The sequence below is a fragment of the Pecten maximus genome, chromosome 8 (genome assembly GCF_902652985.1).
Source record: "Pecten maximus chromosome 8, xPecMax1.1, whole genome shotgun sequence".
NCBI lineage: Eukaryota > Metazoa > Mollusca > Bivalvia > Pectinida > Pectinidae > Pecten > Pecten maximus.
This window is the reverse complement of record NC_047022.1, coordinates 17,374,555-17,395,937: the sequence shown is the minus strand read 5'-3', so window position 1 is coordinate 17,395,937 and position 21,383 is coordinate 17,374,555. Positions and strand designations below refer to the sequence as shown.

At 34.9% G+C, this 21,383-nt stretch overlaps 1 protein-coding gene across 2 annotated transcripts in view; it reads right to left on the bottom strand.

Annotated features, from left to right (window-relative positions):
• The window catches only part of LOC117332628 (syntaxin), an 86,889-nt gene that overhangs the window by 31,211 nt on the left and 34,295 nt on the right, over positions 1-21,383 (bottom strand). For both annotated transcript variants that reach the window (XM_033891608.1, XM_033891607.1), the window contains exon 3: positions 4,543-4,642. In XM_033891608.1, coding sequence (XP_033747499.1) covers positions 4,543-4,642 — 100 coding nt within the window. The remainder of the gene's footprint in view (positions 1-4,542; positions 4,643-21,383) is intronic.

Genomic DNA, 21,383 nt, shown 5'->3' with positions numbered 1-21,383 from the left:
TTGCAAAATGAAAATATCGTTTATACTAACTCAGATTTGAATCAAATTAATTATTTCCATAACTTTGCTATTGTTTTAATTATTTCAATAAAAAAAAAAAAAAAAATATATATATATATTGGCATTTCTTAGTATGATAATAACTTTTACATTACTATTATACCATATAGCTTATTTCGATAAGATCATTAGTATGTTTATTTAATGATTAAATCAAATTAAAACAAGGAATAATTAAAACTCAAAATATTATGTATTTATTATATTATTAATTATTTATCTATGAACAAAAGAATAACACAAATATATAAGAATAATTTACTTCTTTTTTATTAAATGATTTATTTCTAAAGAAGAGAATATAACAACAATACTATTTTTTTTGTTTTTATATATGAGTAGGAAATAATTTGAAAATGGAGATTGAATGGATCAAAGCAAATCCAAGAGGATTTTCAGTAAATCCTCAACAGATATTATCAGCGGATTTCCATTATGTCTGTCCACAATGTTCCAACGATTTCTCCTGCTAGCTGGTACAACACCTCACAATGCAGTCAATAAATTGACAACATTATACAAGGTCTATTTACACAAAAGTACAAACTATTTTCCTGACAGTTCTCTATAAATGAAGCAATCAAAATGAACACATCGTTTTTAAAATCTTTTTTAATGATAATAGTGACGTGAAATTCCCATTGCACAATCAATAATGCTACTTAATATCATACATGATCTTTTTAAAAATTCTTAAGAACTCAATTATGATTCAAGTATTGATTTGTCTACTTTCACAGAAACCTGTAATGACACATTTTCTGTTAACCATTTTTTTCTATTTGTAATAATCAAACTTCCAAAACTTCAGAAAAAAAAAAAAATAGTTCCATGAAATTCATTTACCATTTTCAGCGCGAAAAAATACAGAGAATACTTCCTTTTTTCCTATCATAAAAGATCCTAAAAGTGCTACCTTTTTAAAAGACTTGCTGACTTGAAGCATTATTGCTCGCTAGCATGCAACAATCCAATGTTCCTAAATTGCCAGACATTCTCTTTGTGAATTTTACTTCTGTAAAAAGGTAACAAGCTCACAAACAATATAGAAAAAAGGCCCATTCAGAATTCATTGAATTTTTTCTTCTTCTTCCTTATTTCTAATTGCTGTTTTTTTAATCAGCATTCATGATGTAAACTAAAACCATTTGAAATTGCTTAAGAATAGAAAAAGTTAAAAGCTCTTAAAGCATTGTGCTGGCCTTATTAACAGGCAGGTTTGGTACATTGTTTTAATGTTTAGGTTCAAGCATCTCTGTTGAGCAGTTTTCTTTGAAAGACCAAGGTGCCATAAGGAAAATGGCAAGTGCTCAGTGTTAAACAGAAAAGTATCGAAAAAAACATCAACAATGACATCAGTCTAACATTGACTAAAACAACAGCCAGAATTACGCCAGTCACAATAATGATCTGTAATCAGTTTCACTTTCTTTAACAGAGTAGTGGAAATTTAGTCTATTAAACATTTTAATTAATTTAAAAACTGTTTACTGTTAATGACAGGTCATTGTATTTCAGCAGTTTTCACTGTTAAAATCAAAAACATATGATCTTATATGGCTGATTTTAATTCAACAAAATATATGACCATATATGGCTGATTTTAATTTTTACTATTGTTTCCTGCAATATTTTCTAGAAGTATGCATTTATAAATAAATGTATCAATATTCAAGATGCCTTAAACAGATTTTTCTTTCATTCCATACTTTTAGGAATCGTGTACTATTGCGTAACTGTCAGGAGAACCGCGTGACAAAAGCGTACAATTTTACTACACCCACATGCACATGGTTTTATTTTCTTCGATGCTTGAGCTTGGAAATGTTAACCCATACATTAAACTAGACCGACTAAAAAACCACTGGGGATACTTCTGTATCTCTCAAAAAATTCAGAAACATACTTTCTGCTTTTATTACCGACTCTAGTCCTGGGTTGGTCCAATCATATCATTTACACATACGTAAATAACACATCTTGATGCTTACCAACATTGATAGATTTATATCGGGATCAATGTAAGAATGTTAGTATGGATAGAAAGAAAGAAAGAAAGAAAGAAAGAAAAAATTCCAATTGGAATCTTTATTCTTACTAACATTAAAATTGGGATTAAGGTTGCAAGTATGGAAAGAAAGAAAGAAAGAAAGAAAGAAAGAAGTGAACTTACAATTTTTTGCTATAATTGTTGGGTCATTTGAGATAATATTTTCAGGGAAAGTAACAAAATATTTTATCCGTTAATGTTCTGGTCTGGAAGATCATTATCAAGTCATTAAATTGATTATAATTAAAAAAAAAATGAAAATGTGAAAAATCTCTTGAGGAAAAAGATTGCTGGGCTGAAACATTATTGGAATGGAAATATCATGTACCTGACAGTCATTTCTCAAAATTGTGGTATGCTGCCAAAGTTTGCAGACAACAAGGAATCTGTATTGACCTCAGAACAGGAAGATTTTAGCTGATTCTCTACCATCACATTACCAATACGAACCCTGTGCTTGTTAAGCACAATCGACAATGGCATAGAGCAATGCCGCAACATTAACTAGAAACAAGTGTGATTTAAAAGACTATCTATGCTGTCCATCGTATACATGACCCTGTTATGACTTTAATGTTTTGGTTGTAGTTGTTGAGATCATCAGATGGCAGAAGCTCAATGTCAAAATAGCTGTTGGATCTAATACATTACACGATTGGCAATGAATACAGCCTATCTTAATATCTTATTAGAATTTTTATAAAGTAGCAAATGCTGTAGAACATGTAAATATATGAACTAACCTGCAGTTTGATGTTTATAGTCATTATACCAGGTACTGTTACTATAGCAGGGCAATAAAGCACAGTAAGATGTGTCTGCAAAGTTCTGTCATTTATAATCATAATGAATGCCATAGAAAATTTTCGTTATTACAGTCATATTGGTAAGTTCAAAACTTAAGTTGAAAAGTCTTTATTTCAAATTTCCAATGTTGATATAGTTTGGAGAATAAAAGAAAGAAGGGAAGAGGTGAGAAAAATTTGAAACATACGTATGTAATCAAAAGAAAGGAGTAAGAGAGAATGGAAGATGGAGAGATAGCAGTGAAAGGAATGGTGAAGTACAGGATGATGGATAGATTGACTAAGATAGATACAAGAAAACAGAAAAAGGAGAAAAGAAGAAGAGAAAAGACATGAAAAGAGTGGGTAAAGAGATAAAGTCGAAAGAAAGAACAAGCTAGGGAAAGGAAGAAGGGGAATATTTAAATCTTAACAATATCATTTGTTACAATGTACTTCCTTAACCCTGAATCAGGTTGGTTTCTAATCAGTTTCTCACAATAGATCAGGTAAGTAGGAGTCCCGCTATAGTGTTTATCAGATTACGTGTACTGTATATCACGTTGTGCTGTTGATTACTAATACTTAAACCAAAGTCAATCAATAAATATTGTCAAGTTCTCATAAATATTTAAGAAACAAATTAAAATTCTGAGCCATTTTCCTGTACAATGTGTGACTCCTGAAGATAAATTGTATCAAGCCGTCACTGGTGAAACTTTGAAATTATGTGTCCATTGTCACACGAAGAGAGACCTATCACTAGACTTCGTCTTAACTAGTTTTTACAGCCCGTCAGCTAAATGTATGATAGGCTATATCAGAACCCATCAGTTTGATGTATGGTTATAAAGCTTAATACAGATCTATATCAAGGTTGTTTGTTCAAGGGTCTTTTTAGAGCTGATGATGGGCCTTAATCCAAAATGAAACAATCATACTTGGTATTGCTAAAGCAATGCATGTCACCTGTGCTCTCCCTCAATAAAAATAGTAACCGTGACCTTGACCTTCACCCAAAATTTCTGAAACTCGAACTTGACCAAGATATTATAGTCTTTTATCATTGTGTGAAACTTGATCAAAATCCCTCGAGGAATGAAGCTAGACTGTTAGACGGAGAGGAAACCTATAGTCCCCCAGTTTTACTGGTAGCTATATAGGGGACTAATAATTTCATAGCAGTCTATAAACTCATGATCAATGTCGGGCTAATTTTCAGTCAATGAGCTCAATGTCGAACTAAATTCAGTCCACAAACTCAATGTACAGAAAATTTTCAGTTGATCAAGCAATATGTGTGGCTAAACTTTCTTTCAGTCAACAACTTCAATTTGCAGCTAAACTGTCAGAGTCCATTAACTCCACATGTATAGCAATCTTTCATTTTAGTCCATCAACTCAATATGTTGTCATCTAATAAAGTCTCTGATGTAAAAAAAAAAACAAGTAATTTAATCAGATGTACACTCATGTGTTTAAAATAATATTAGCAAATTGTGATTACTGCATGGTTACTAAACATACAACAATCAGGAAGCTTAAGCATGTCAGTGACCATTTGGCATATGTTACAACATCAACGATTGGCCATCTGAACAGGGTGTATTTATAAGGGGATCACCGATTCGCTAGAACTATACTTACTGTCATCAGACTGTGGGGCAGACAGGATGGCACTGTGTTTTTTCTTGACTTCGTCCACATTATCAGAAACTTTATCAATCATTCCCCGGATCTCTTCCACCTGGAAAACACGACAAAATCACATTAGCATATTGATAACAGATCCTGTCTTAGCATTTGTAGTGTTTCAAGATCACTAAATTTCCCTAAGTTTTTGATGTGCATGGTTATAATCTAGGCATTAATTCTGTTAAATCATCAAATCATTTGTAAAGTGTGTGTTGTAATTATGTAATCACAATTACATGTATTGCAATGTTTTGAATTTATCTTCAGCATTTTTGTCCTAATTTCATTAACCAGCCATGCACACAGATTCAGAACTTACAGAATTCTACCATCAATTACAAACATAATGTACAAGCTTCTGTATCTAAGTAACTGAATTATGTCCTTCCTGGAAAAGATCTTCCCGGAAAGATATAGTTTCTGAAACCATGAAACCGGATCATAAAACAAGAAATAGAGGACATGAATTTGGTAGACTCGCTAGTTAATTAAATCTACATGTGCCAGACTCCCTATATACTACAGTATGTATAATAATCAATTTTTATCATAGCCAAAATATGGCTGCAATTCTTCCCTTCCAATTTTGTTCATGAATACATTTATGAGACTTTCTAGAATATTCTGTTATAATTTCTAAGAGATTTGATCAGTAAATACATTTGGAAGTGTAGCCAAATTGGTTCTTCACTCATTTGGTCCATGCTGTAAAAGTTTCATTCCTTATTTGGTTAAAATATTTCCATGTAAGTTCTATATATATATATTTGGATATGATGACGAAGACAAAAATGATGATGACAATGACGGATGAAGATGATGATGAGTAGGAGCACTTAGTTCAAATCTTAATTGTAAAATCATTTAACTACATGTATAAGTTTATATTATTTCTTTGTTGTAGTTGTGCTACAACAAAGAAATAATATTTCCACATCAACCATGTGGAAAGTTTATTTTGAGGCAGGACTTCTTGTAGTAGCTGTTGGCTACCAGACTCCATAATACAGGAGATGTACCTAGTTACCAGAGTAGCTAGTGTAAAGTGCCTTACACAAGGCCACACATATAACAGCACACAACCGTTTGTGATCTCAGCTTCCTGAGTATAAACCGAACCGCTGAGAGTAGAGGGATCAAGCCACTCCTGTCTGATCGTCATCTGAAGTAAATCGTTCTGAAGCTTAACCCACATGGCTATCACATAGTCCATGCACATCGAAGTTACATATCTACCAACTAAAATCATATGATAAGCTCAAACCACCGTTGAAGTTTTTAACAAAGTTCACTTTCCATTTTTTATAAAAAAAAAATTTCTCTAAACTATAAATTTGTGATTTACTTATAATGTAGAGAATGAGGGGCTTGAGCTTGTTCACACGAAACATGTATTGCAATGTGACAGACAACATTACTGACACAAAACTAATAGATTGGAGCACGAAAATAATCATGAATTAGATTTGAACTTTTATTGATGCAATTTGATGCCATGTGATGGACAGATTGAATCTTTACAAAAAGTTCTGATAATCAATCAGAGCAACTAGTGTGTATACAGAAAGCTCAATTGGCTTTCCTTGCTCCTGTTTCGTTTGTGTGACACAGATACAGGGCTTCCCTGTAGCATGCTGACACAGCTTACCAGGCCAACCAACCTGTGTTACATGAAAGTGCTGATTCAGCATGTTGCATTCGTAGCATTGTAACAATATGATTCTAATATGTTTTAAGACTTTAACGAGGCTATAGACATATACTAAAATCATATTTACATATACTTAGCATGTGTACATATTTTAGCTGTAATGCTATTTAGAAATTTTCACGCTGGTAGCATTAATAATCTGCCCAATACTGATTGCACTAATAGAACTTTCTGTACTTTGTTTTCAATTGTTGCCACTAAATTCTGTTTAAATTCTGTTCTAAAATTTGACTCAGCAAAAAACTTGTTTCAAATATCTCACTGATATACATTTGTAGTTAATTTTCATTCTCAAAATTCTTCAACAAAGATATGATTGATTTAACATAAAACAAATTTTACAAAATCACAAATTTTGAATAATTGGCTTTGTTATATTTTCATATAGATACCAAGATCAAACCAAATGATAAAATTACGATATATATATATATATTGGAAAAATATTGTTAAGACTGCATGGAACTGATCCAATATCTGGGTACCCTGGAGCAGAATGTATGTGATACATCATGTGACCTGTTGTCCTAGATCGCAGATGTCAATTTCTTTGGATTACACTGGACATTTTGTCTATCTGACAGCATTTTTGCAAAAACACTCGCAGGCTTGGCAGACACACTTCTGAGTTGAGTTTTATCTCTTTTTATTGACGATTGATCAAATTTGACCACTGACCCTTTTGCTTATTTCTCCATTTGAGTATACCACGGTATCCTCATCCCCCATTAACGAATCATGAACTGATCTTGATTAAGTACTTGGAGAATCCATTGTGTTTGTTGGGATCACAGGGTTAAAACACATAATCAAATTGTGCATCTTTACCATTAGACACCAGCTTTGGGATGGCTGTACCTGATCACTATGTGGGAGACTGTACGTCACAATACTCCCTGTCCTCTAGTCCACTGTAAGGGAGATGCACCACAAAAGTAGAAAATGTCTGCAAGACATAAATGCCCATGCTTCCACTTGACACCCCGAAACACGGTTTGGTGAGGATCGCATTAGCAGTTTCCGAGATTAGCTAGTTACATTGCATTTCGAGGGGAGGCGACGGGACAGGACAGATATGGATAACACTATTTGCATGGCAGGGGCATAAAAACAATAATTTAGTAATATTATAAGAATATCTAGATGTCCCCTTTCTCTAATCTCATTTGGAGTCAACCATATCCCAATTACTGGATGCTCCCTCTAAAACACTTATATCACAATAACTACATGGATGCTCCCTCTGTGACATCTATACATAACAATTACTTGATGCTCCCTCTGTGACATCTATATATAACAATTACTGAATTCTCCCTCTAAAACACTGATATCACAATAACTTCATGGATGCTCCCTCTGTGACATCTATATATCCCAATTACTGGATTCTCCCTCTAAAACACTGATATCACAATAACTACATGGATGCTCCCTCTGTGACATCTATACATAACAATTACTGGATTCTCCCTCTAAAACACTGATATCACAGTAACTTCATGGATGCTCCCTCGGTGACATATATATATCCCAATTACTGGATGCTCCCTCTAAAACACTGATATCACAATAACTTCATGGATGCTCCCTCTGTGACGCAGTAATTACTGGATGCTTCCTAGCTGTCACACTATATGCCTATGATGATATGCTCCCTCTATGACACCTGTATCACAAGTACTTAATGTTCCCTCTAGATGCTTCATTTACAACATCTATAACACAATTTCTAGATTTTCCCTCCAGATGCTCCCTCTATGACGCAATGTATCACAATTTCTAGATTTTCCCTCCAGATGCTCCCTGTACAACACCTGTATCACAATTACTATTACTGGATGATTCTTTGTTATGACACTTTTATTACAATTACTTGATGCTCCCTCCAGATGCATCATTTACAACATCTATAACACAATTACTGGCACTTCCTCTACAACATCTATATAGCAATTACTGGATGCTCCCTCTACAACATCTATATAGCAATAACTGGATGCTCCCTTTATGAAACCAACGTATACGTAACAATTATTAGATGCTCCCTCTATCTTTGACACCTATATTACAATTACTGGATGCTCCCTCTATCTGTGACACCTATATTACAATTACTGGATGCTCCCTCCGTGACACCTATATTACAATTATTGGATGCTCCCTCTATGACACCTATATCACAAAAGTGGTAGGATGTGCCTGTGATAAACAAACATAACAGGACTAATTGCCAGACTTCTAATTAAACAAAATGGTCTGCTATCATAGTTAAATTGGGGAACTGTAATGACTTAGAAGTAGCAGTTTCTATAAAACATGGCAACGTCTTTAATCATGCTTTTCCAAATATAACAGTAAGCTTTTTGTTCAATGCTTCAGACATCGCAATCAATTTCTCTTTATAGCATAATAGCCATGGATGATGCAGCGGAAATTAAGTGTAAATTGATCTCGAGAACTGGCTTGAATTAAATGACCTTGCTCAGTGACAAAATCAATATGGTAAATATACCTTAGCAACATTTCATGAGATAGATTTTTTTTTTTAAGTTTATGCAAGAAGATGGTAAATTGGTAGATCATGTGGATATTAATCATTTACACATTTTATGCTAATTTGTTCGATAATTCACACACAAATGAATTGAGCACAACAATTAGTTAATTACAATGAGCCAAATTATTGTCAGTGTTAATTATCCGTGTCCATTAATTTTCTAACAATTGGATGCAACTTTGAATCTTCCTTTTTGGGAAAGTCAAGTGGCAGTCGTGTAATGGTTTGACTGCTGGTATCGATCAGCTAGTCAATTTGGTGCAGTATAGATCGAGAGTTTGAGGCCCAGACATGGTGAAATTAAGTAAAATTTTCTTCTGTTATAATCTGCTTTACTTCGCCATAATAATACGTTGTGTTTATAACTGCATGCACTTCTTCCTCTCTCGTCTATATATTTAACCCGATTAAATGACTCCAGTCAAATCATGAGAAAATGGTAAAGTTGATAAAAAAGGTCAATAAGAATCACTTAAAGCAGGTGTAAGCAGGCTGCATTCCTTCGTTTGGACATCAGAAACGTGCAAAATTTCTATTAATAAAATCTATGCCAAAATGAGGCTTATGAGTTTCTGTACCTACCAGTAATGAAAGTAATGCCGAAATGTACAGAAAAATGATGTTTCATACACAAATACCATCAGCCTTTGCAGCAATTAGTTATACTTCGGGTCAAATTGAGAATTTTTATGACCTAATACTTGAAATACTTTGGTCACCCAGGAGAGTAAAACTGCTGTATTAATTCGAAGATTATAACTTTAAATACTACTTGGGAGAAATACATATTTCTCATAAAGTTTCATTTTGATGACATACACTTTATTTGATAAGAACAGTGATTTTATTGATACTAAATCACCGAACATTTCAAATCGCACTTGTTAAACCTCCCCCCCCCCCATGTCTTTAGAAAAACCTATAAAACATTTGTTGATATGAACCTGTATCTGTAAAACAATAAAGAGAAGTTGCATCCTAGAGACCAGGGACCTATACAAGGCTCTATACAAACTCCACCCTATAAAGGCATACAACCATTGATTTGACACAGAAACTGGTTAGCCTCAGCGTTACCTATCTCTCCCTTAAAGAATCAATTTTCTCGGGATGACTTCCATCCTCAGCCTGATACATTTACGACTTAAGCGACAGATTGGCAGTCGTGAATAGAAAATCTTTGCTGTTTATTTGGCAAAATGGACATTTCTTAAAGCAATCGCACAAACATGAAATCAGGCCATTCGTATCGTCACCAAGAGATACACAGCTAACAGGAAAATTACATCGTTGACTGAGGAACCAGCACCATAAAGATGGTACATGTTAGTGTGGGGAGGTCTCATCAACATTCTACGATGTTACCAAACAATGGAGTTTGGATGAAATTAAACATGGAAGAGACGATCATTTATAGCTGAGGCTAATGTATAACAGGCTTCTTTATCAAGTGGAAAAATCTGTCTCCATCGCCATGTACGATGAACAATTAAATAGCTGTATCAGGCCTCAAAAATAAATTACTTGTGTTACCGTTAACCCTCAAGTCCAGCATTTTTTGCCTGCTCTGAAGTGTTTTTGGCCATTTTCCAGGAAGAATGATTAAAATTCAAGATTTAAAAAAAAAAAAAAAAAAATCCAGATTTACCTACCCTATTTCCTTTTTGGCATAGTATATAATAAGCAGAAATATAGATAAGGTACTTTAAGCCGGGGCCACATTTGCTCAGTTAGTTAGAGTATCGGCCACTCAACCTCAAGTGAAGGTCCGAAGTTCAACATTCACTATCCATGCCTGTTTGTATTTCTCGGAAAGCTAAGAAACTGGTCTGTCTGTGCTGTCAGGTCTGTGCTGTCACGGTCGGTCTGTGCTGTCACGGTTGGTCTGTGCTGTCACGGTCGGTCTGTGCTGTCACGGTTGCATCCTAGAGCAAGACACTTTACCCTAATTAAGTTTTGGTTCCATTCAATAAATTTTTGAACTTTCATACTGTTTGTTGTGTTGCGTATCAACCTAATTGCTCTGGATGGCATGTAATGGGGCCTCCTGTGTGTTGATCACTACTACAAGGAGATCCGGGGTCAAAATGACCCTTGCTGCATGTTCCCTAGGCAATAAAACCATAAAATAAACTTAAAGCCTGATGTAAGATTTTGTATTACCTAAAGTTCTATATTCAAACAAGGACTACTTATTCTTTTAAGCCTTATATATGATTGTAATAAGACAAATTTATTTATTTTACACGGATTTCATACACCATGCCAGCAGCCACTGTTATTGGCTATACAGACCTTCCTTGACAAAATTTCAGTATTAGGTTTTATGACTTATGGCCTTTGCCCTGGAGACCAATATGGTTTCACAATAGATTTCCCGAGCTATATACAGAGTGGAAAGCTAAGTTGATCAAATTTAAAAAAAAAAATTTTAAATATCTTTTGACAATGAATTAATCCTCATTTCAAACTACAGTAAGCGTATGTAACTCTTGGGAAAAACATCTTAAATCTCTTGGCAGTTCACATCCTGAAACTGAAAACCTTCATGTTAGGTTTTCCTAAGGTAATGAACTAACTAAAGTTAATAAAAGAAGAAAATGTATTCAAGATAATTCCACATGTTCCATATTGCCCATATCTCTGGTCATATTGACCTGAAGCTACAAAGAACATCTATGAGTATATATACCAATCTTTTAAATGCATTAGAACATAGAGTGTTCCCACAATTCAGTACCAAGTGTTGTACCGAGAGTTCACAGACAAACTGTTTTCCACAAGAACAATTTAAATTTTATAGAAATCATGTCCCTGAAGAATTGTTTCAATGTATTGGACTGCATTCATCCATATTTCTAATCCAATATATTATATTGGACAGCAACAGAGAAATGGAAAAGAAGGATGGGTGATTTATCATAGATCTGATATGATATCCATGATCTGCCAAAGAATTGATGGAGGGCGTAAACATTCTATAGAATCCCTTATCCATCATAAATCTTCGAAAGAAAACTTGTTCCTTCTTCTTTTCCAGGAACCACAATATCAAAGTGATTTTTGATTTATAGAAAGGAACATTTGGATACATAAATCTAACAGCTATCACTAACTTACACATCCATACAGCAATCCCAAATAAAAGTTTCCAACACAAACCATTGTAAGGTAGACTCAGCAGTCTAATATAGTGAGGTAGGGAGGAGATTTTATCTCCTATCTTATACTATAGGAATCTGTCAGAGATTTATTGGATAACCAACTGGTCACAATTAATAGGTCTGACCAATGGTCATTAGAAATCTGACTCCAATAATAGTTGTTTGGGTTTGTGCAATAATAGAGTACATGCATGTCCATTCTACTGATCAACCAACATGCATGCTATCTTACTTATTTGTTGGCTGGATGATTTTGAGGCGGGGCCTCCTTGTAGTAGTTGGTGACTTAACCTCACTGAACAATATGCGGGAGGACAGTCGCATGCTATCCAGAGTAATCAGGGTAAAGTGTCTTGCCCAAGACACAACCACAACAGCAATGACCGGCCCATTTCTCAGCTTTCTAAGAAACACAAACCCACATGGGTATGGAGCGTCGAACCACACACCTCGGATCTTCACCTAAGGTTATGTAGCCGGCGCTCTAACCGACTGAGCTATCACAGAACCTATGCTACCTTACACGTTTTGTATGACCATAATATGTAAACTTTGATATTGATGAACTATTTGTCTCACCAGCTGGACAACCCTGTAATATTAGCACAGTGAAGTTAAACAGCATATACTGTACATTCTGTGTGCTGTACAGAGTCAGAAGTTTGTAATAATCTGCGTAACACTGTAACAAGTATATTAATTTGTGTCTGGGAATTGATTAAAGGAAATAGTGTTCCTGACTTAGCCAGAAACAATTCCATCTATCAATGTGTCTTTGACCAAATGATTCTCCTCTTGGCTGGAAGACAGATAACAGTGATGTTATAATGATGCTTACGGATTCTGGCTTCAGCATTACAATTAAAGACTGCATGCCAGTAGCACTGGATAGTCTCCCTTTGCTGTGCCTTCAATTACAAATATCACAGTACTAGTTGATAGAGCGGAAATCTAGATTCCGCTTTCCTAATTCATACAATTCTTAAGCTATGTTCAGAAATATTTCCACAAATAATTTTTTTTCAAGACATATTTTCCAATATTTTTCAAATCAGCTATTTCTATGACACCCTTATTTCCAGCTACTACACTCATGAAAATTTCCCAAATACAATGTTTATTTTTTCTCCTTTGAAAGGTTTATTGGTAAAAATAATTTCAATTTTTTTTTTATTTCCATCTGAAGCCTTTCTACTATCTGAAAACCCCTACTACTCAATTTACAATGTAAACAAGACATAATTGAACAAATGATGCGGAACGTGTGTATAAGCTGCCTGATAAATGGACCATATCCAGCATGAATGACACCTCGGCTATCATTTACTCTGTTGTTGCATCTCTTGTCACTACACTGCCCTGCGGCAACTCCATCAATTAATGACAGGATGGTGTGCGTGTATATATATAGTTCCCCAGGAAAAACCTGATGCAGTGATACTGGTTGTATGCTGTGTGAGCACACAGGTTATGAATGAAGTTCCAACTCAACACAAGACTAACCCAATCAATACTCTAGTTACTTGTCTCTACTCGGAGTAATCCACACACTATTAAATATTTATAAGGAAATTCACTCACTTTTTTATTATTGATCAATAGTATAACCTCCTCCAACATACAAGTTTGTATCCTCCATTTATTTTCAGTTTCTGAAGATGTTGTGAAGCAAGATGATTTTTTTCCTGGACAATATTCCTCATCTTTAATGTTTTCTATGAAATCTAGCACAAGAAGCCAGTTTTTTTTTCCCATGTAGGCAACATAAATGTATATAACTAGAGAGATCTAATATCTCCCATTCTGATAAATATTGACATTTGACGGCCTTTCAGCAGAAACTGATGCCTAGGCATTAAAACAGGTTCATGCAAATGTTCAGGAACCATATTCGGTTTAATACCTTAATTATATACACATATAATAACATACCTATTTTGACACACTCAATATAACCACTTTACTGAATTTCAACTGATTACCGTAATGATGAATTATAGTACACCCAAAATGCTGTAGAAAATAACATACTGTAAACGTGGAAATTTATGAGAGGTGGAAATTTACGCTAATTATGCAGAGTCCTTTTGATCACGATAATTCACCCACATATTTATTATTTTGATATCAATTTGCCTAATCTCGAAATACAAATGGTTTGATCTATCGCAAAAGTAAGCCCTATGCGCATAGTTTATATACTGAAATCGTGAAATTAACCTCCCGCATAAATAACCACGTTTACAGTACAGTGCACTGGTACGAAAAGTGTGATGATAAGCACAGACATGAATAGCAGAATACTTTCAGTGCAAAAGGCGCTAAAATATGATGACAGCTAAAATATCTGTTCACAAATCATAAAGATATAAGCATAAATAATGTAGTTACATCTTTGTCCGCCTCTGATGATATTAGCATTGAATCAAGAGGCATACTGGGTCTGCATTGTTTAGCTAGTATTTATTTTAGGTCTTCTTAATGTTAACCAGATGGTGTGCAAGTTTTATTATGACAAATCTGACCTTTGTGACCTTGAATATAGGTCAAGGTCATTTCTTCACCATTTTGAGGGATGTCATCACCTGAACCTATCTGAATGATGAAGCAAGTGGCACTAAGGCATAAGCTCACTTGCTCTTCTGGCCATAAAAATGAAGAATTCATGAAGATCAGCACAATTTTTTTTGCACTTTTAGAAATGAAGAAGGTTCCTCAACTCTCTTGGTAATTTGCTTCAATTTCAATCCTTCCCCACCCATTCCAAAAAAAAACAAACAAAAAAACAAAAAACTTTCATTTTGAGAAATTCATTTTTCATCAGTACTGGCCCACTTCAGCCAGTCACTAAGGGGATTGTCTGTCCACAGTCATTACTTGACTAGTACTCCTTGTGCAGATATCAAATCATTACATTATTTAACCAGCCAACTCTTTTTGGCACAGGTGAATCACTTTTCTGTTAAACAGCTGTAAATGTTGATAACTTTCGAAGCTAATTTGATTAAATTTCTTCCTCGAGGGAATGACTCATATGTCAGCCTTGAGAACATGGAACTCAATAAGCTTGAAACTAAATTGCAATTAAACAATGCTATTAGAAATAGGTAAACACAGACCTATGAACTAACTAGAACTGTCTCCTCCTGAGGAGAATGGAAGGTGACCAAAAGGTTATAGACAGAAACAAGGGATGCTAATTAAAGGCAACATTTAGAAGGTAGGGACGTCAAAGGTCATGCATATATAGTGTCTAACCTGTATTAAGCGGTCACCCAACCGACAGAAATTGGTTGCTAAAGACAGCTAGGTGGCAGCTAAAACCAGGTTCACCAGAAACAAAAAACCAAAGTTTTCATGAATTTATTGCATCTGAAAAAAATCTACAATTGTAGTTTGCTACATTTCACATAAGTTTGTCATGTTCAGCCTTGGTTCGCATTATAACGCTTAATCCGGCAAAGACTCGAGTGTGAAGATTATCGTAAACGAAACAAATCACATGACGATCGATTATAAAATCTGGTCATGTGATCATCTCGGCTCTTTACCTCTGGACACAATGGCCGCTCAATACGGGATGAGATAACGACTAGGGCCAGATATTAGTCACCACTGGCCACGTTAGACAGGTGACCGCATATTTAAGGTTCATTATATAGTATTTTCCGTTTGGCGGACCAAAGACTGGCTGCATAACGGAGGTTCCTGCTTATAAAAGTTGACTATTCAAGCAGACTTGACTGTATAGAGATGAAATATTAGAACTACAAAATATAGTATTTACACATTTGAAGCCAACTTCACCATGAACATTTCTGTTTTGAGGATATTCAGTAAATGTTACATCTTTCACTTTTTCTTTTTCACATTTGTTTTAACTAACTAGAAAATTCCAGGAGCTCTTATACATTATTATTTCAGTTGAAAATATCACTCAAGAGGAGGCAACCGACTTCACACATCGATACACAAAGAAATGGCTGCTCATTACATGTAAATCATCCTCGGACAACAACCGACCTGTAGAAAGTAAGAAAATTGAGACTTTAATGACAAAGACTGTTGGTCCACGGTTGATGGTCAGGAAATGGGAATAAGGAGCTGATACCATGGTTATCGGATTCCAGTGGCTGGGAAAAGACAAATGTTCCGAGGACAGTTGGAAACACTGTAAGGTTGGAAAGATGGATGAGGTGCTGTCCGCACAGTGAAGTCATTAGAGAGTATATACAACTATTCCCAACATATCAGATGAGTTAATACCCTCTACAGGACCCAGAAGGAAATCCCACACGAGAATAGCCAAGTCATAGATCAGAGGATGATTAACTTAATGTGGAATAATTCTACCATTAACTCAGTGGTCTTGTGATTAGTGTTATCATGTCTCAAGATATCACTACAAATAATCTGGGATTATTAATTTGTCTTGATGTCCCCCTACATTACACAGATATGGGTGACACTAGAAGGTGTCAGTAATGAAATAAACATGACTTAAGTTGTCGACTCTTCAACACATAACCACTTTTATTAATTTTTTTTACCAGTGAAATATCGAAATTATTCATTCTCTAAAAGTGATATTTTTCATTAGTCTCTTTTTCTGATTCAACCAATCAGAACACTGCTTACAAACGACAATGGGGAAACTTAAGAGCTGACCCAGTATAATAATTTTGCTATAGAAATGTATAATAAACAGTATATTTAACAGTATCTTCATTAATACCAAATATATTTCACTCGTGTGGCTAACACTTTTTTATATTTTTCATTCGTGCTGTGCTCTCATGAAAAATATCAAAATATTTAGCCCCACTCGTGAAATATATTTGGTATTACTAAAGACACTGTTAGATATCCTCTATTTCTTATTTAGCAGATTTTCAAAAGAGAAATTTTTCTTAATTCTGCAGAACAGATAAAATTGGAAAAAGGTCATTACACCAAGGCATTGCTGAACAATAGGCAAGTACAATTCGATCTTCTTATTATTTCAATTGGCCATCTATCGTATCTTTAAATGTAAACTTTCAGGGCTTTTTCTCACTGGTTTGGGATGGGGCCTTTTTGTCTCATTTTGGGAAGTTAAATGTGTAACATCCCAGGACTTTCTCTAACAACCAGTAAAAATTGGCATATTGAAATGTTCTAGTCTGTTGTGTGCATAAAAAGTCTGACCTAATATATACCCAACACTTTAGCTTTCTGACGAATGCCATGGCATATATCCTGTCAAACATCGTCAATATACATTTCCCAATTCTTATGAGACCAGCATTCTTGTGAAAATACCTATCTTTAGCAGAGATAGATTGCATGTTGTAATTCCAACTTTTCCCTGTGTTATACCAGACATGTCTTGATTTTGAGACACCTCCTAATCTGTGGGAAAGAGTTGGCACATGCAAGCCAAACGGCAGGGGAGTCTGATTTGAAATAACTGACTTAACAAAATTTTTGGAGCGACATCATTTGTTATATAGGCTAAAAATAACACTTATTTTGTTCATCTAGACAGGAGACAAATTCATCTTATGATTTTAGATCTAGAAGGAGACACGATTATGTTTGTGTTCACCCACACAAGAGACGAAATCACCTTGACACGTACCTTATGACTCTAGAAAGGCCTGTTAACCTAGAGGGGAGACAAAATCGTTGTGACATCTTATGATTCTAGATCTAGAAGGAGACACAATTACGTTTGTGTTCACCCACACAAGAGACGAAATCACCGTGACATGTACCTTATGACTCTAGAAAGGCCTGTTAACCTAGAGGGGAGACAAAATCGTTGTGACATCTTATGATTCTAGAAAGAAGACACCAGATATTTTCTGTTCATCTAGAGAGGAGACGAATCGCCATTAAAAATATCTTGTAGTTCTAGTTAGGACATGCCAGATGGTATCCTTTTAGAAATGGGATGCCATATATGACATCCTGCGATTCTATAGACAGGAGATTAACAACACCCTGTGATAATCGACCCATCACATGGCACATGACATCAAACATGTAGAAGACAGGAAACACTATATAAACAACATCTTTTGGGATCTTTTTTTAAACAGTTAACAGCATGTTTTGCAGGTCAATTAGCTCCTTCCTTGGTGAGATTCAAGGATCTCTGTGGTAGTGGTGCCTGTTCTGACGACGCCCTACCACCTAGCAGACAGTGATGGAGAAGGACACATCTCAGCCAGGCACACTTTGGTATACTGCTGGAAGGTTGTGGTTCAGCCTTGATCAATAATATACTTCACTACCGACCTCAAACAACAAATTCAATTTCTCTGACATTACAACTTGAAAAGGAAGTAGCTTTGTTGTTTGTTTTAAGTGAATCCATCATTTAGAAATCACAAGTCTCATTTAAAATCACATGTAAATTGTTTATGCTAAAACACTCAATTTTGCTGGCCCCTGAATTACAAGCCTTTCACATCTCTTAATTGTATGTTGAAATAATACATCATCATAAATTACAAGCCTTTCGTATCTTTAAATTGTATCTGTTTGTATGTGGAAACAATATAAAAGTTTCTAATAAATTAAAGGTTTATTTCTCATTAATTACAGCATCATGATAATTTTATCTACTTAAACCAAGCACAATAAATGTGAAATGTACACACTGACCATCACAAAGCATTTAAGTTAAATTATAGTAGAGTAGATTATAATTATACTTGCTCGATTATTGTAGAGTAGATTATAATTATACTTGCTCGATTATTGTAGATTATAATTACTGGGTAGTTTAATAATTTTACTGTAAATTATAATTAATCAGTAGTTTATTATACAGTGGATCATTATAAATTGCTCGTCAGTTTAATTATTAATACAATACAACCATAATTTGTCTTTCCAAAGAAATTATCAAACAGTAATTGCCTGTTAATCACATTTGCTTGAACATGAATATGGTATGTATAGGCTGCGATGTGACTTAAATACTTCTCTTCCTCTTTTTTTTTTTTTTAAAGATAAAAAGCACATTTTAACCTTAAGCTGTGCAGTTATATTTATATATAGACATATATCAATCACAATATGTATTATGTGATGACGAATGCTGCTAGTATTGAAGAGCCCTGAATTCGACCTTCTCAACAATCAATACATTGTCCTTACCTTAAAGAGGGCTTACACTCATCACTTTTAAGTTTTATTCATATTGCATTATTTTGAATATATTTATAAATGTCTAGCGGAATTAAGTCTAAATCTGGAATTACTGCCGATCATATCTTTGTGCTAATATTATAGTTAGTTTTTACTTACTCCAGGCAAGCGAGTCCTGTACCTGGTCTAAATTCCAGCTGGACTATTTGTGAAATGTTGTATTTTTATGCTGACACTCATTTGGAGAGGAGTATGAAGCTTAATACCAATTTTAAAGTATTTTTTTTTTGCTGTAAATGTGTTTGTCTATGTTACATGTATATATAGGTGTTAAAAATGGCCACTAATTATAATTCTAGCTGGATTATACAGAACAAATTATGCTCCCAACCTTAGTACATTAGGAACAGAAGGGCCATTTTCTAATAGTAATATGATATTTAAATTAAACTTTACACAGGTTTGCTGATTTCTATTTATATTGAATCAAACCATACAGAACCCAGAAAATACTTTTATAACAACCTTCCAGTGACACAGTCACAGCGACACTATTTAGTAAAGCTTCAAAGTTACAATCCCTCGAAGCCTCACTCTGAACACTGAAACATGATGTGTATTATAAATATCATGGTTAGCATATCTTCCGAAGAACAAACTGGACAGATTTTTTTAAAATTCTATCCATTGTATGAATTAAGAATGATTGTGAGTTTCACTTTAGATCTAATTTTAAGAGAAATTTTCAATTATCTAAAGGAGTGCTTGCCAAAAAAAATTGTTTGCCTGACAAAATTGTCAATTAGTATTACCAAATGTAGGCAAGTTATATGACGTGAATTCCAAAATATACATTGATTCTGTTTGACAAACATCAGCCTGTTCACCCAAATCTTTGTGTTGATTACTTAAGTGTGAATCAATTTCGGTGCTATATCCACGTTTGCCAATGTTAAATATGGGTCACTCAAGTCTCCCTACTAAATCTAGGTTGCATTCTATAAGAACGTGTGACATTAAATGAGTTTTATTTGCCTACTGTAAAGGAAAACAAATTCCATGATAAACAAATACTTTGACAAACAAAACAACTACAACAGATTGTATAGCATTGTAGTGGAAAATATTTTTCCTTTGGGGAACTAAATCATTGCATTCGGAACACCTCGGATCAATACCCTCATTCTCAAGTGACTTCACGCTCTCTGCCTCCAAACCCATCAGCGCGACCAGCTCTATCGTGAATCAATGAAAATGGTTTTAGTTTAGTTAAGATTTTCCTGAGTAATGATTCTGCACGATATGGTTGTGCTTTTCCTTTTGTATCTACTACAGCTTTTGAAGAGGACTCCTGGGAAATAAAAAACGCTGAGCCTTAAAGGAAAATATGATGATCTGATATCCAGTAAGCTGGTTTCTTCACATGGTGAGACAAAGCTTGACAGGCAACAGAACCAGACAGGGCACTAATGTAACAACTATAGGTCTCCACGCTGCCCATCCTTCATTTCTACATAGCCACCTAGTATATGTACATGTATAGTCTGGTATATGATACAGTGAAACCTGACTTAATCGACAACTGTCTTTAATGGCATCCTGTAACATCTGACCATATCCACCAGAATGATGACATGTTCCACTCTTTACTAACTTAACGACACACTGCCATATCTGACACAATGACTCAGTCCCATACAGTGTCGGTAAAGACAGGTTTCACTGTACCCAACACATTGACACGGTCCGATACAGTGTCGGTAAAGTCAGGTTTCACTGTATCCGACACAATGACTCAGTCCCATACAGTGTCAGTAAAGACAGGTTTCACTGTATCCGACACAATGACTCAGTCCCATACAGTGTCAGTAAAGACAGGTTTCACTGTATCCGACACACTGACTCAGTCCCATACAGTGTCGGTAAAGACAGGTTTCACTGTATCCGACAAAATGACTCAGTCCCATACAGCGTCGGTAAAGTCAGGTTTCACTGTATCTTACACAATGACTCAGTCCCATACAGTGTCGGTAAAGTCAGGTTTCACTGTATCCGACACAATGACTCAGTCCAATACAGTGTCGGTAAAGACAGGTTTCACTGTATCCGACACAATGACTCAGTCCCATACAGTGTCGGTAATGTCAGGTTTCACTGTATCCGACACATTGACTCAGTCCCATACAGTGTCAGTAAAGTCAGGTTTCACTGTATCCGA